The following is a 17,802-nucleotide window of genomic DNA, read 5'->3' as shown; positions in this document are numbered from 1 at the left end:
ACACATTGGGCCTCTTTGGTACTTCCTCCTTTTTGGTTAGGGATTACAAGGACGTGCATTATGCAAGGGAATTTTTTAAAGCAAAAGTGAAATCCTGTCTGTGTCCCTGAAATTCAGTTCATTTAAAAAAATTCTGAAATGGGGAAAGCATGACTGCACATGTTTAATACAAAGACATTGCATCAGAATGAGTTTGCAGGTGAAATAGTTGTATACAGAGGATCAATGCTCAGGTTCTTTCACACCACAACAGTCTCGTCTAAAGTGAGATACTATCACTACCATTCTCCAAAATCTGCCCAAATTGCAATATGTTGTTATCTAATTACGAGAACTTAGTTCTTATTAGGCTAGAGATGCACTCTCAGAACTATTCTGTCGTGTGCTACATTTTCTTTAAATTCATTTATAATGCAAGAGGAGGACTTGATTGGTGCTGACAAGCTGCTCCTTAATCATTAAGTAGACCTTTGCCCCCAAGTGAAGCCTTAGTTCTGCTGGTTGAATGTCATTCTGCTTAATGAGAAGCACAATCTTGTATCAATTTGTATCTTTGATACTATCAACAATACTTAATCAGTTTTGCACATTAGGATTACAAAGGTCAACCAGCTGAAAATAACATCAGAGGTTATTATTGTCTGGACAATATTTTATTAAGCCTACTTCATATTATTTATTTATTTATTTTTACTGTTGTTGTTATACAATGGCAAGAGCATAATTTGATAAACTAACCAAATGCTGTGGAGGCATTTGTCCAATAATACAGCAAATATAACAGATGACAATACAGTAAAGCTAATTATTCCTCCACCCAGTCTGTTTAATAACAGTTAATGGGCATGATACTGGTGCAGTTTCTACAGAAAAAAAGAGAGAAAAATAGAGTTCGTGCATCTTTAAAGAGCAAACATTTTTCTGATCTCAGATTTTGAAGAAACATTAAATACAGACGACTTTTGTCTTCTTGTCCATTTTCTAACGTGTTTAATATACAGTGACTTGCAGTCAGTGGCACATTTCCTATCATGTGAATACAACAAAGTTTAATGCCCTCGGAATTATAAATATTTCCCATCATTCATCATTGAAAATGGACCAAGCAAAATTACTTTGAGAATTTGTATGAATATATTTGTTGCATATATAAAGTGAAAGTTGCACCAAGGATGTTTTCAAACCTTCCAAAACTGCAAAGAGCCAGACAGTCCTTGATAATAGGAAATAAATGTGTTTGAAAGATAGTGTGGCAAACACGGTGAGGTGAATACTATAATTATGCACTTTCGGTGAGAATGTTTGCAATTACAAATTTTTTATTTATTTTTTAAATTGAGCACTTCACTTTGCATGTTCCCCATTGGAAAAAAAATTAATTATCTGATCTTAAATTTAGATATTTAGAAATACCACAAATTGTGTGCTGGAGGAAGGTTAGAGTGATACCATCTGAGATTAAAAAAATCTAAATATCCTAACAATATAAGTGTCATAAAAGGCTACGCAAACCTAAATCGTCTACCCAACACATACAATGGTCCCTATATGAATATCAGAGGTATTTTATGTGGATTGTTTAAATGGCTTCAATTCGGTGTAAATGTTTAACATTAACTTCCAGTGGAGGCTTTCTGTGGTGGTCTTCAAAAACAATTCATTATAAAATATGTTTTTTCATATATAAACGCCTCACGGACAAGACTAAATTGAACGTATCACATAACATGGTACAGAATATCAGACAGTGTCTTCTGTGTTCTTCGCCTCTGCTATCTCCTTGGTAGCGACGTCCCCGTTGGACTTTTGTTCTGTACTTCCCACCCTGGGTCTCCTCTCCTCCTCTTTTTTCTCTTTGGCCAGCAGGTGATAGTTGAGTCCCATCCCCACAAACAGGATGAAACTGGAGACGATGAGGACGATGCCGCAGCCCTGGTATGTGTACTTATAATCGTGATACACGTCTTTGAACTTCCCTGTGACGAGAAGGGGTCATTGCATACATCTTTTAGTCCACGTCGAAACACAGAAATATATGTAAATTGGTGACAGTGTACTTGGAAGTTCATTTAGGAGGGGATTTACTCACCGAGCAAAGGGGGTCCTAACAATACAGGACCACACTCGAGAATGGTGACCAGCCCAACGGCGCTGGAGAAGCGCTCGGTTCCCACCAGGTCCATCAAGGTCTCGAACAGCACTGAGCTCAGCCAGCCGAAAGCAAACCCAAAGAACATGGCGTAGATCACGAAGCCTTTGTAGTCTACCGATAGCGGTGCCAGAACGTGGCAAACGCCGTTGTACAGCACCGAGGCGGCGAAGAAGTACTGTATTCTGGGCCGGACCCATTTGGTGTTGGCCACAATGCCCATTGAGGGCCGGGCGACCATGTCCACAAAAGCCAGCACAGACAGAAGGAAAGCTGCCTTGTCTTTAGGAATGTCTTTACTCTTTGCATAATTACTGAGGAACACCAACGGTGCAAAGAGACCGAAAAACATGATGATATTGCCCATAATATAGAGCAAAAAGCCGCGGTGCTTGAACAGAGAGAGGTCGATGAAGCTGTCAACGGTCTGCACTACAGTCTTCTTCTCTGTGCTCTTCTCGGCGGGTTTGGGTTTTGGTCCAATGGGACGCATGAGGGAACCAGCGACACAGCAATTGAAGAGAAGACCGCCCAGGATCAAGAAACTTCCCCTCCAGCCGAACTTGTCAAAAAGCCAGGTGTTTAGAGGAGCCATGGTGGACAGAAAGACGGGGCTTCCCGCCATCGCGATCCCATTAGCGATGGGCCGCTTATGGTAGAAGTACTTTCCAATCATCGTGAGGGCGGGGTTCAGGTTGAAGGCCAATCCCAAACCTAAAAGAATCAATAAAAAAAAGGAGTGTATTTGAAATCTATAAATATTTGAGTTGAAAAATAAGGGAGCTTTAAACTGTTTGGAGATTATTTCTTGGTATTTTTTACTTTTGAAGAACACTAGATGGCAACAGTGTGCAGTAAAGAAAATAAAAATAAGGTGACTCATGACCAAACTTAGAAGAATAGAAAGTTAAATTAGATACCTCCCACCACACCAATACAGAGGTACAGTGCTTGAACAGAATTGCAGAAAGAGGCAGCAATGAGGCCGGATCCAGACAGACATCCTCCCGCTATCATAACAGGGCGACTCCCATATTTATTAACCAGGATGCTGCTGATTGGACCTGAAGAGAGAAAAAAAACACACTGATATTAAAAGATGAATGCCAGTGATTTCTATCCAATCATCAACGCACAGGTCTCTATTTAACCACCAGAGGGCTCTAGTATCACAGCAGTGACACTGCACATTCAAACAACTTCTGCAATGTATTTTGTCAGTGCTGCACTGCAGTAGATGTGTTCTTGTGCCATTAATAATGCGATGTGTCAAAAAAAATAACATGAAGGCTCTAATAAAATTAGCATTTATTTGTTTCAGAGGTTCATAAAAATTGACAGAGGAATAATTTTGTCGGTGGATTCTTCTTAAATGGACTCTAAATGCATTTGAAATGATTATTGGATCAGATGAGTGGGTGGGTGTGTACGTGTGTGTGTGTGTGTGTGTGTGTGTGTGTGTGTGTGTGTGTGTGTGTGTGTGTGTGTGTGTGTGTGTGTGTGTGTGTGTGTTTGACTGGGAGGGTTGAAGGGACTGGTGTGTGTGTGTGTGTGTTTGTTTGGGGGAGGTGGTTAAAATGAAAGCTGGTATCTTATTATGTGCAGTTTTTTTGTTGCAATTTTGGAACCTGATACATTAGTTTCCAAAGAAAGAAGGGCAGAATGAGGTAACACTAAATCAACTTATCAATATGCATGCACCTCGGATTCAACATCAATTCAGGAAAAATCTGTATGACTTGTAAACAAATGACTAGAATGTGCCGAGGGTTCACGTCGCATAAAACACACACCATCTCCATCCTGGGTTTATAACAAGCGGCCTAAATGAGTATGAGGACCCACATGGAAGACACTTCTGCCTTCCTGCCAAATCCCTGCACTCCCCAATGAACCTAAATGGAAACTGACAGTTTTTGTTTAGAGGTTGTCCAGACTCATTTGCCAGCACGGTGCAAGACAAAGAGGTTTTTAAATTGTAATGCAGCCAGTCTCCGCACCAACAATGAGTTCCTTCCTTCCGCCTCGCAGGGAGAGCTGCTTGGGATAAAAAGGTTGGAGACGAACCAATGTAGAATATTATGAACTTAATGAATCAAAAATTGAAGGAGTACAGAGGTGTGCAACAGTAGGGTTGTTAATGAACTTCTCCCGCTGTTGTGCTCAGAATGTTAAAACGTACGATAACAGACTCGGCTGTCATCCGCTCATGACTCTGACAAACATTTGATCACTTAACTTTCAATTACCATGCATAGCTTGCTTTCAACTGTGTATATTTACATCAAAACATTTGAATTAATTAACAATGTTACACCTGAATATGCAAGTTGAGTCCAATGGGACTCATAACTTGTCAAAACAGGTATATATCTCTTTTACAGCATTGAAAAAGGGGGTTAACCCACCCTTTTGGTAAATACTGCTGTTAAACAACACACTTTAGAAGTGACAGACAAATGAAGAAGAATTGGATGTTCTCACAGTGAAACTCAGTGACCTTTAATAACTGCAGGGAATGTGCTGCTAAAAAATAAGCAGCATTGATTATTTTAACGTTCTTACTTTGTACAGTAATGAGGGCGTAACTTGGACATGAAGTTTTGCTCGCCTTTGACATGCAATACTGTAACTTGGAACATGTTTTCACACTTGTCACGTAGCAAAAAAAAGAATATTATGTTCATCATTATGCAATACCATCATAAAATACTGTCTCCACTTTTTATCTTATTGCTTTTCGATTTCTTGTAAATATATTTTACACTCAGGCCACAATAGAAAAACATTTGATCTAAAGGAGTTTTATATGGTGTAATATTTTCTATATCACATCAGTTTGGCACACTAAAGCAACTTTCCTGAAACTTCCCTGATATTAGAAAAAAGATGCCTAAGTCATCACTTTTTCTGGTTTATCAAAAGAAAAGAGAAGTGCAGTCGTTTGATTTCAGAGCAGACGGTCTTGAGGGACGAGGAGAGCTCCTTTGAACTGGGTTCTTGCCGTGTTGAATATCACGCACATAAACAGAGAGTTTTAGTCACCTGACTGGCCATGATTCATCTCATCAGTTCAGGAACACAACCAAACCTCCAGTAATCTCCCACTCTCGATGGGAAAACAATAAACAGGTATACACAGCTAAAAACCCATTCATGTGCTCCAGAGACAGATTATGTAACACATTTGTAAGCAAATCTTCAATAGAGGAGTTACAGTGTTGTCTCATCCCAGTAGGAAATGTTTGATTGACGCCGCACTATACTTTTGAGAATCTGTGGCCTCTTTGTAGACAAACTGAGGCTAATAGGCTAAAAAACAAGACTGTATTTAAGCACTGGATCGGCTTTTTAAAACTCCAGGAGTAAATCTTTTACAATATGTGCTAAGACCCAGAGACTGATTCCATCTATAAACCCTCTTGATGTGCTGAATGTCAAATGTCAAGCAATGTTTGACAGGTTGAATTTCGGGGTCTTGCTCACCTCCGCCGTACATGCATGCTAACATGATGGAAGAGATCCAGGACACCTGGCTGCTGGTCACATCGAAGATCGCCTCAATCTCTTTGAAGAAGACAGTGATGGACTTGGGGAACGCGTAGGAGAAGCCAATAGAGATGAAGGCCCCGACCACCACCATCCAGCCCCAGCCACCCTCGGGTGGGGTGTAGCCTTGAGGACCACCGACGGAGGGTGCCATTTTCTGTCACAAAACTCCTCTTCGATTTTGACACGTTTTACGGATACGAGGATCTGTTCAGGAGAGAACATAACTTTGGTTACTCAAACTCTGAAGGGCTCTCGGCCGGCCCACATAACTAATTCTTCTTTTTATAACCCTTCACAGCTTCTTAGATATTCCTGTTTTTAAAAATACAAACTATCACACCAATAAGCCAATTGGCAGCTCAGCCTTTTTATACAAAGACTATTACCCCACTACCCTACTCAGAGCTATAAGAGAAGCCAGCTCATCGAACGACAATTGAAACCTTTTTTATTCCGTGTTTCCTTTAACTAGCTGTCGCTTTTGTTTTGTTTTATATTCATCTTTTACATGTTTTATTATTCTAATGCCTTCCTTTGTTTAATCGCTTGGATTTTATCGTGCAGTATTTGTATGTTTTAATCTGTTTTTATTTATTCTCTTGTTCCTTCACATTGTTGGAAAACACTTTAAACTACTCCCCCTGTAATAAAAGGTACTTTATAAATAAAGTTTATCATTATAATAATACTTCATGTTTTGTCCACAGCTTTGAAACGTTTGACATCAACAGCCTTGAACTTTTTTTTTTACAATTCTGTGAATGGAAAACGTCAGCAACAGTTAAACTTAGTATTCAAGATGATCTTGTCACACATAAGGAGTCTTTGCTAATGGTTTTAAAGCCATTCATCAAGCGTTACCTAATTGGATAATAAAAAAGGGGTATAAAAGAAACTAAAAACATAATTAATCAATTTTATGACGATTTTAACATCAATGTTACTGCTGAATTCACAATGACATTTTATACTGGTGTCAAAAAACTAAGGATTTTTTAACCAGTTGGTTTGACTTTTACTTCTCCATTTCCCTACTGTGTATCGTTTACAGTTCACTTGAGGTGTCTTCTGTAGCAACGTTTTTTTAATATTGTAGCAACAGTCTGTTATTTGGTTATATAACAGGAGCTCTTATTGGCTAACACCTGCATGCCGACAGACTCGCCCTTGACCTTTTCCATGATGGTAGAAATGTAGCACAGCTTTGATCTGTTGTTCAGATGAGATCCATTTTTTGCTATTTGCAAAGTGTAACAAATCCTCACTTTAGTTTAATTTTGTAAACTTCAAGGTGCTTGACTAATTCAAGTATTTCCTCAGCTTTTTATTTAGTGTTTCAATGACATGAATGTGGATAAATACTAGTTTAACTGTTGCTGAAAGTTTTCATTTGCAATCCTGATACAAAGCTGTTCAGAGTAGCTGTTGTCAAATGTTTCAAAGCTGAGGAGAGGAGAGGAAACTGTGTTCATCAAACAGACGATGAAAGAAAACAAGTGCAAAGAATAACAACATTCCTTCTGCATAAGTACAAGTGGTTCCATCCTTTAATTCTTCCTCAATTGTAGACACATTTTTTATCTTTTCAGAGATGTTTGGCCTCTACTAAAATAAATCACTTCCCATGTAGAAGATGTCTATGCTGTTTCTTGTCTATATTCCCTTTTCTCCATCTGTCTCATGGCATCTGACCTGGGGGCCTCATCTCCAGTACTAACTGACCAAACTTTCTGGTTTTAATGTATAAATTCCCTCAACATTTGCAAACTGCAGTACATGCTACGCACTGACCTATAAGTACCTCTGAGTACCTCTGCTTTGCTGGTGCCGCATGCGGAAATAGATCAGATTTGTCTCTGAATATTTCCCCGACTCGATAAGAGAGTTTAAGATTAAGGATGAAGTTTTTGGCCTTGCATTGCTTTGAGTTGTTCTCTGCGTGTGTTTACTGAGCTCCCACCCGCCGAGCTCCCACAGTCTCACTTTAGAGGTGATGAATAAGAGTCCATCTGCAGAGTCAAACAACTTACTGTATTGTTTACACAGGGGAGACTACCCAGAGAAACATCGATCAGACCATGAACCCTGGTAGAATTCACGCTGCTGAATAGCTCAGGGCTACGCTCAGGAGTGGGTGATGATACAGTGTTTTTCAGCCAAGGAGGACTTGATTTGGTTGATGAATTGGTTTAGTGCTCTGAAAACTTATTGGATAAGCCAGTTGTGTGCAGCGAGTTGTGAATATTTAATGTGCTAAAGAACTTTTCTTATTGAGCTGGGACTTTGGCTGCTGCTCTGCAGCTGTAAATGTGCCTCCTGCATTATTCTACATATGCAATCGGTAGAGGAGGTGAAATAAGAGCTTATGTCTTTTATTTATGCATTCAGATTTTAAGAGTCACTTAGAATAATTAGATGGCAACCACTTGGGTGTAACCAATTCTATTTGCATATAAATTATATTTAAAAATTACATTTGAATACAAAGTGCTGTATTTCATAAAATGCATGTTTTGCGTTCGACTATCAAGGATTTGTCGCCATGTTTTTATATTAGATAAGATAACAGGCATGTTCGCTGTTACATGCTTTTTTTACTTTAACAAGAGGAAGTGGAATTGTTAGGAACAACAGCTGACGTAATACCTTGGCGCTTGTAAGACAGACCAACACAACATCAACAAGTTGGTGACGCCAACTCGGATTGTGAGGAATCTGGGTGTGACCCTGGACGACCAACTGTTGTTCTCAGCAAACATTGCATCGGTCACACGCTCCTGCAGATTCCTCCTCTACAACATCAGGAGGATTCGCCCCTTCCTCACTGACGAGACGGCGCAGGTGCTCATCCAGGCTCTGGTCATCTCCCGCCTGGACTACTGCAACTCACTACTTGCCGGAGCCCCGGCGTCGGCCATCAGACCTCTGGAGCTTGTCCAGAAAGCTGCAGCTCGTCTGGTGTTCAATCGCCCCAAGTTCTCCCACACAACTTCCCTTCTCCGTTCTCTACACTGGCTCCCTGTAAGAACTCACATCCAGTTTAAGCCCTACACCCTCTCCCGACCACTTCGCTCTGCTGCCCCTGCGGCCGATCCACCCGGTCACAGCTTTTGTCTGTCCTGGCCCCACAGTGGTGGAATGAACTCCCCACTGACGTCAGGACAGCAGAGTCGCTGCCCATCTTTAAACTCACCTCTTCATGAAGTACTACCCTGAGCCTTCCTCGTAGCACTTATTGTATTCGTATCAGTTCGCTGCACTTATTGTATTCGTATTCGTTTGCTGCACTTATCCTATTCGTAGTAGTTTGTAGCACTTATTGTATTAGTATTAGTCTGTTGCAATTATTGTTTTCGTAGTAATTTGCCTCTGCACTATACTTTTGCTCTGGTTTATGCTTTAAGATGCTTGTAGTTCTGTAGTAGTTCTCTTGAATACCTATGTTGAATACACTTCCTGTAAGTCGCTTTGGATAAAAGCGTCTGCTAAATGACTGTAATGTAATGTAATGTAATGTAAGTAACAACTTCACTCAGCTAGAAGCTTCTATACCAGTGTTCAGGAACAGTTTATACCTGCTACTAACAAAGACTACATTAAAGAGAAAGTTAATCATTTGGAAAAATGTGCTTAATCGCTCCGAGAAGGTTGATATCAATCTGTAGGTTGAGTACTTGCCCAGGTAACTAGCCTAGCTTAGCATAAAGACTGACGGTCGGGGAAAACAATTAGCATGTCTCTGACCTAAGTTAACAGTTGTAAACGTAATTCACGCGTAATTAACTAAAACAATCTGTAACATCCTTCCATGATGTTAAATGAATACCATTAAAAATGATTAGGTTGGTTGATAATCACCACCGTCTATACCCCTGACAACATTAGTCTAATTGATGTTATTTAGCATAGCTGATACACCTACAAGCTGTTGTTCCTCTACCTCCTCCTGGTTTTAACATTCCTCGGTCAGTGTCTATACTTATATGTCAGTGAAACTCCTGTTTTTTGTGTTAAGGCTTTACTTTCTATCTATGTTGTTTAACGAAGTCTACATTAAAAGTATGAGCATCATTTTTCTTTTGTTATGTCATATTTTATTCTAAAAGTTAAGAATTTTTTTCACCTTTTGATAAATCGAAGAGCTGGATGTTCCTTCGGTTCACACCTGTCAAGTCTCCCACTCTGGAAATGGAGGGTCTGCACAATTACATGAAAGGTCAGTTGAAAGATTTTCACTGTCTGAGAATAGTCGCCGCACATCCAGAAAAGCGGCCTCTCAAATAGGACAGTATTCTGGGGAAATGCTCTTAGCTGGCAGCAGAGACAGCGCTGCGATTTTAAAGAATGAAAAATTCAGTGGTTGACTTTGGATGATGAATGTAGGAATGAGTTGAGACAGACAGGACTCCAGATAAAATATCAAAAACTGCAGGAATAATGAATAAACCGGATAATTTCACGCTCAGGATTGATCGCTTGGCTCTAAAATGGAGAGAAAAGCATCAAACAATTGAGTGAAAACTGCACAGTTGATTAATTTAAGCCAGGTATTGGAGAATGAAATAAGTAGACAAACGGGCAGAGGCACCAACGCTAACCTCCGTCACAATGTAAAGATCTAAATAAAGCAGTCAAAGTGCCACTTGACAACGCAGACATTCCAGCACAAAGTACAGTCTGTTCAGCAGAGGACAAAAGAGAAGCAAGAAGAGCTGGTGTTACTGAGAAAAGAAACACTGTACCTTGGAATTAATCACTGTTCGACACCTTGAGCTTGTTATGTGAAGCGATGTTTGACATGACCATCATTAGCTGAAGGACAACTGAGGCAAAGCACTGCTTCGTATGGAAACATCATCCATGTGGTGCATTCAAGGCCCCCACTCCTATACATCATCTCAAGGAGGAATTAAATATTTCTTCTTCTCTTCAGATTTATTTTTGTTTTGATTAACAATGAACTACACTAAATGAAACAGTCATAATAGATGTTAAGGTCAAATAGAATGCATTTTTTTAACAAAAGTAGCTGGAATAGTCTTGAATGAACATGAAATTTTACATCTTTGGCTATATGTTTGTGCTTCTGGCTGAAGAACTTTTCATTAATTCTCCCTGCAGCCATGCTCGAGGCCTTTTACGACCTCAGGTTTCTAATTCAACTTATTAGACCTGGTGAATTTGTCTGATTAATTGAAGATGAAGGAACCTTGTTAAATATTTGCTCAGGGAAATCACACACTCGCGTACTGAGCACTGTATTGTTAGAACACTGACAAAGCAACACGTCTTTCATGAGTATCCGATTGAAAATAGCCTACTTACGCATGCAATTACTTTTAAAGTGATGTCTGTTAAGCGTTGGAAGTGCACAGTGTCTCTGTGTCAAGTGTCTTACCTTGGCAGGAGCTCTCCAACGGGGGCCAGATGAGTGCTGCAGATAAACAGCAGTCTCGGAGGCACGTTAACACACTGCAGACATCATCGAATGGGACTGAGCGTCTCTGAATATGCATGAAATGAAATAAATCGCTGCGTATGTTTCACAGATACTCCAGACGTTATCTGTGGGGTCTATATCTGCTGTGACAGCTCAAAAGTTGCCAGTGGCGCCTCGGCCTCAGACTTCATCTGACGTGACTTAGAGTGAAGCTGAAAAAGAGTTGAGTTCATCCAGTGGCCCCAGATCAAACCGTTGGACGATCTGGACACTATGGTGCTAAGTGTTGAGGTCAGTCATGTTCTTATTGGCCTTGGGAGGCTTAGTGCCGTGCCCCTACAATACTTTCTCTCCACCCCTCTGTCATGTGGCCAGCTCACACACAAGGTTGGAGTAATTCGCTGCAGGGCCCTATAGCATGTGTGACCCGAGAGGATATCCAATAATGTCTGCACTCTAAGAGATAAGATGCTTTAAGAGATGCTGATTTCCTGCATCGGCTGATTGAGCAGCGCTATTCAACTGAACATGGCGTCGATAAGAAATCCGGTTTACTTAAACAACAGACATTGTTAACCTCATCCACCTGAAAGAAAGCTCTCTGAACTGTTCAGGGGTCAGAACAGTTTGAGCCAACTCTCCAACAACTCCCCAAGGTGCTATAACGAGCCTGTTTAAGGTCTTGGGAAAGGAAAGGCCTGCGTACACGGTGTTATTGAAACAGTGTGTTCTTGCAAAGTGCCTTCAAATTCTTGACACTATTGAAACATTATTTCTCTTTTTTGTTTTATGTTGTTCCGTTCATTTTTTCGACACCAATAAGGACTTTTATTGCTTCTCAAACAGCGGATGCAGTAGAGCACCACCTACAATTTAGAGTTTTCTCCTGGGCCTGAATTTATTCACAAGTGCAAAGAGTGTGAAGAATGGAAGTGGATTTGAGAAGAACATATTTACACTCACTCAAACACAGACTTACATACAGGCATGTATTTATGCAATTTCCAACAAATATTGCATTCTTTCTTAAATATTCTGCTTTTGCTTTAATGTATAACTTTACATTTTTAAGCCATGCTAGCTGCATTGCTCTACAGATGACAAAGTTGGTGTGTTGATTGATTGGAAAGTCGGTCCACCACCTTGGTCCAGAGTAAAATATTTTAACAACTATTTCATAGATTGTCCTGTACTTTGTACAGACATTCATGGTCACCAGAGGATGAGGCCTCCCAACATTGGTGATCCCCTGACCTTTTGCTTTAATGCCACCAGCAGCCTGACATTTCTGGATCTGAGTTACGTATCTTGACAACTCTGGGATGGATTGTTTTTACACTTGCTACATGTATTCAAAGTCCCCAGAGGATAACCCCTAATGACTTGTGATTTTCTGACTTTTCCTGCAGTGCCACCAGCAGGTCACAGTTTTCACTTACTAAGTGAAATCTCTCAACAACTACTAGATATATTGGTACATTTTGTTCACACATTTATGACTCCAAGACGATAGTCTGATGTTTCCTCCAGCGCCACCATGAGGTTGATATTTTTGTTTTTTATTGAAATATTTCAACATGGATTGCAATGGAATTTGGTGCAAACATTCAAGGTCCCCTAAGGATGAAGTGGAATAACTTTTCATCTGGCAACATCATCAAATCAACATTTCAATTGGTCCCATATTTTGGTTTATGTCCACCAAAAATATTGTGCCACAAGCCTCAGCTGCACTTTGTGTTTAGCTTTAGCAAATAAAAGCATTCTAGCAGACTAAACTAAGTTTGTGAACATAAAATGATATCTGATTAACATAACCATCTTGCATATTCATTGTGTGAATATTAGCATTTAGCTCAAAGCAGTTCAGCCTCTAAGGGCCACAAGCATGCAGTGGACTCAGTCTTATTTACTCATGTTAGCCAACTGGTTGCAAGAATAAATATTGCAGTGGTGTTGACCTAATGTACTGATGAAATACTTTATGTCAAAATTAGTATCCTATTGTGGGCACATCAGGGATTGATAAGTGAAGCCTATGAAGTTGAAGAATTATTATTCAGCTCTTTAAATTAATCTTAATATTTTCTCTCTCCACCTGGGAGCCAATGATCCGAGGTCTGGCTCAGTCTGCAGCTCGCTGGTTAAATGACCTCATAGCATTGTCAGAGGGATTAAAATTGATTAGCTCAGCTTTGTGGAACACAGCTCCTATACAGTATAATAAGCTGCTATACGTTCTCAATCAACGGAGCACATTCACAATCAGCAAACACCACCAGTGTTCTTTGTTCAATACAAGCGCTGCCTTGATTTCAATAGCAACGCTTTGTTCTGTATGTACCCTATGGCATCAAGTCCACAGCACGCACCTCCTCTATTACTCAGATATTTAAAAAACAAATCTCTGCTGCCATATAATAAGAGCATTAGGTCTCTCATGGATAGTTATTTTACAAAAATAACACCAGCAGTGTGACCAGGAAACTAAATAAACATTGCACCGCCTCCAGCTTCCTGTGGACTGAATGTAATTGCACTTTGGCCCATGGAAACTGACACTCACAGGTCAAGGGTCAGTGGCAATTACCTTTTGCCCAGGCATGGTGGTGCAGATGAAAGTGGCATAAATCCTGGTTTGGTGAACCAGGAGAAAGAATGGGGTCTTCATTTCGGGTCAGGGTGAGGGCACTGTGTTGCAAAAGCCAATTATCTCACTTGCACAAGTACGAAAATATCTATTCCAGTTAGAGGCTGCAGAGAGAAGAGAGCTTTCACCTGCTACAGTGTGTAAAAAGGCCTCACTGCACTTTCAGCTCAAACACACACATCACGTTAACGCTTTGCGTGTGTCTGTTTAACTCTTTTCCTCTCAGGACAGACAAGACGTTTTTTTGGCAGACATTTTCTGCTCTGCAACAACAGCAGGCAACAAAGTAACCGACTTGCTGAGCCTTCAATGGCGATGCATCATTTGCTCAGGAAAGTGATTCAGGGGACATTAGTCTTTTGAATGGCTTACTAAAGGATGTTATGCACTTATTAGATCCTTAAGAGTCGAGACGATACACTCATCACACGGCGAGACAGAGCACTATTTGGAGAAATGAAGTCTGTTGTAAATCTCTTGGGACCGGAAGTCAAATACTGAACTATGGCTGGGTATCAAAAACTAACACTACTTTTTAAGTACTGACTGTTCGAATGATTGATGTACTTTTAGGCACAAGAAGTAATCAATGACCTGCTGTGTCAGGTCTGGTTTACATGTTTACATGCTTCGCCTTACTGTTTATTCCATATATTGACAGCAAGAGCAAAAATAGCTAATCCAGGTGGCTAATTTCTGTGTTTTTTGGTCCGATTTAGAGAAATTACTCATTTTTGATGATAGTGCTCTATATGCATTTTTTTCATGCGCTTAAACAGTGCCATAAAAATGTCAGAGCGCTTGAGATGATCTGAGAGTAATTAATAATTTTACTTTGACCATGTTCACACTCCTGGCTACTCTATAAATTATATATTGTGAAGTACATCTTTACATCTTGGGAGGTGAGTCAAAAAGTTGGACACCGGCCACATTTATGAGAATAAGACCAGGTTGAAAGAAAACACTGGAATTTACCTTTAAGTGTTAAATTCCTTAAACAGGCCCTATTATGCTATTTTCCGGGTGCATATTTTTATCTCAAGTTACACTTACAACATGTTTACATGTGTTAATGCTCATAATCGGCCTTATTTTTCTCATCCTGGCTGTCCTGCAGCACCTCTTCTCACCCTCTCTCTGAAACGCTCCGTTGTAGCAATTGCTCGTCCCTCCAGAAAGCAAAGTCTGCTCTGATTGGTCAGCTAGTACGCTCTGTTGTGATTGGTCAACATTTCACATTTAAAAAAACTCTTCCTCTGGAGCTTCAGCTCCGTCTCTCTCTCTTTTGTTGTTTGAGGGCGGGCCAAACTAGCCGGAAGGAGTTTTACGTCACTTCCGTTACATTATGACCTCATAAAGTTACAGAAGTGACAGAGAGAATTCAATGGAGCCGTTTCAGGCAGCTCAGGAGCTTCTGAGGGGGAGGGTAACTCCTTTTAGGCGTGGACTTCAGGTTTTACACTCTACGGACCTTTTACATGTACAAAAATATATATAACACACTAAAGGAGAGGGACAAGTTGAAAAGCATAATAGGGCCACTTTAAAGTGATAGCAGTAAAAGTAGTACTGTAGTACAGCAGAAAGTTAACTAAAAACCTACTGACCTACGATGTTGGTCGATATTGAGAAAACATGCCCCACTGCACTTAATGATCTATTACTTACTTACTGGAGTCGGCAGATTCCAAGATCTAGACCCTGGCAAACAACAGCCAACTGATTCAACATTTAAAGAAGCAGCATCCTGCATTGGGATAACAACAGCTACAGCACTCAGTTTCTAGATACACCTTAATGCATTAATGCCATTACACAATTTGATCTTTGTAATTTGCACTGCAACTGGGTGACTGTGCATCCTAATGTGAGCAGCCTACAGGTCTGTTCCAGGGCTTCTGCATCATGCACAGAGATATTTTATCAAACAACAAAGCCTTTTTGGAGGAGAATTTGAATGCTTTGTTACATGTCAGAGCACATTTCAATGTTATCACGCAGCTTTTTGGATACACGTGTTGCACAGTGATATACACCGATGGGCGCAGTGAAAGAATGGAAAACTACAACTCTAGAAGGGTTCTTGTGAATAATACGAGCTTTGTTTGGATCCTTTGTTTGTTAATGAGCCTCCTCTCCTTCCATCAGACATATGCAGTGTATACTTTCTCTTTTATGGAGCACTTCAAGCACTCTTTGTGCCGTAAGAGATTGTGGCAACACAATACTTCCTGTCATTAACGCTTCAGCCCACTAGAGGTTGTACAGAACGGAGGGCACTTTTCTCCACCTAAATCTCTTGCACTGGACTTTTCTGTGGTGTTTACAGTTGTATGCGTAGGGGATGGTATGTTTTTATGAACGTTTGGAATACTAGTATACTTTCATCTTAAAACGCAATCTGACGATTCACACTAAAGACAGAAAATCAGAAGTTTCCAGATATTGTTGTTTTCACTCCAAATTGTTAGGTTTCTTGTTAAAAGGTTACATGCAGTGTTTCTCACCAAAACACATGCTAGTTTTCCTTTTTCCTTGAACGTGTTTTAGGCAGTTTCTTCCCCCAAAAACGTTTGCAAACATTTTTTTGGGAATACTTTTTTATTGCCCGATGTTGCATGTTACAGGATTAATGTAAAACCGGGGTCTTGGGTTGCATGTGTCCCTTGTGAACTATTCAAATTAAACCCACGCATCAAATCATTGCTCCATAACACTAGTAATGGTAAAAAATATTTTAAAATCAAATTCTGGAGCAAAGTCTATTCATCTTTGTTTAGTTACTAACTGTTGTAATCTTCAGTGTGTTCTTTTGTGTTTATTTATTACATTATCTTCCATATTCTCTGTTCCTTCTCCAGTCTTATCTATAACTGATTTTCCTGCAGCTCAAACAACCTAATTTTCCCGGGGGATCATTACAGATTAATCTGATCTACAAAAATAAAAATCTTATCTAATCTAAAACACACATACACACACACACACCAATCACAAAGCACACAGATTTTTCTGGAGAGAAAAAATTAAGTTATGAGTTAGAATAAGTTCATCCAACACTGTGGGGAACGTACAGCCTGGTGGAGATTTGTCACACATCAAACATCTGTGACAACAGATGAAAATACCTACAGCCGGGCATGTTTCGTCATCACAGGGAGTGCTATTGTTTCATGAAGAAGCACTTTAGGAAACGAGGCTAGGACCGCTGCAATAGATGGCCCACAGTGCAGATTGAACGACTTGGAGAGGGCAATAAAGTCCCTTTTGAGTTTTGTTTCCTGCTGTTTTTTTACACCGGAGCTTAATTTTTGGCTTTTGTCTATGAACAATAAAAACACATCCTAGTTTTATCATGAATAATTCAAGTGGAAAACAAATAAAACACTCTCCTTCTCACAAACTCATAAGCAATAAAACACACCCTTGTTTTAATTCAATACGTTTAGGGATGCACAAAAGTGTCATATTGTTTCTGGAATCACTATTGCAGCCATACAGACTACACTGACATGAAATGATTAAATTTACGGGCTTTCTTTTGTGACTTGCCGTTTTATAATCAAAATGCATATGCATGCTAAAGATGGTTGGATGCCTTTAGGCTTTAATAGTGTTTCTAAACCCCTCGTTGTCTCAATAGGAAGCCATCTTATGTCGTCAACATGTTGCTCTCCAACTCCAGCTGTGCTGCAGGAAGGTGGCTGTGGTCATTAAGGTATCCGATATGTGATTGGAGCACAGGGGGCGGAGGGGTGGAGGCCCAGGGGAGCTGGAGAGAGCGCTGGGTGTGAGGTGAGACAGGCAGTAAGAGGAGAGCTGTTCTGCTACTTTGTCCAACAGCACGGAGCGCTGACCTTGAGGGGAATGGGGGGGAAATTGACAGGGGGGGGGGCCTGGCGGTAACAAGGGCCAGCTATATATCAGGGAGGCAATTTGGAGCGGTTTATCCGATGAGGGTCAATTCCTGCCGCAGTACCATAGATCAGAGTTTTCAAGCCTGGGCGT

The 17,802-nt window shown here is 40.3% G+C and overlaps 1 protein-coding gene across 1 annotated transcript; it reads right to left on the bottom strand.

Moving 5' to 3' along the window:
• Window positions 1–1,740: 1,740 nt before the first annotated feature.
• slc16a1a (solute carrier family 16 member 1a) lies at window positions 1,741–5,852 on the bottom strand. Its single transcript, XM_054617489.1, has 4 exons — window positions 5,636–5,852; window positions 3,070–3,213; window positions 2,090–2,863; window positions 1,741–1,976 (listed from the first exon to the last, which is right to left on the bottom strand). Exons 1-4 carry the CDS (start codon window positions 5,850–5,852, stop codon window positions 1,741–1,743), a joined length of 1,371 nt encoding a protein of 456 aa, XP_054473464.1.
• Window positions 5,853–17,802: the final 11,950 nt, after the last annotated feature.

Source organism: Anoplopoma fimbria, chromosome 17 (genome assembly GCF_027596085.1).
Source record: "Anoplopoma fimbria isolate UVic2021 breed Golden Eagle Sablefish chromosome 17, Afim_UVic_2022, whole genome shotgun sequence".
In the NCBI taxonomy this organism is placed as follows: Eukaryota; Metazoa; Chordata; class Actinopteri; order Perciformes; family Anoplopomatidae; genus Anoplopoma; species Anoplopoma fimbria.
This window is presented reverse-complemented; position numbering and strand designations above follow the sequence as displayed.

Coding starts and splice junctions, on each gene's coding strand:
- slc16a1a (XM_054617489.1), bottom strand. CDS start 5,852: ATGGCACCCTCCGTCGGTGGTCCTCAAGGCTACACCCCACCCGAGGGT. Junction 3,214..5,635: donor AGCATGCATGTACGGCGGAG/GTGAGCAAGACC, acceptor TTCTCTCTTCAG/GTCCAATCAGCAGCATCCTG. Junction 2,864..3,069: donor CTGTATTGGTGTGGTGGGAG/GTATCTAATTTA, acceptor TGATTCTTTTAG/GTTTGGGATTGGCCTTCAAC.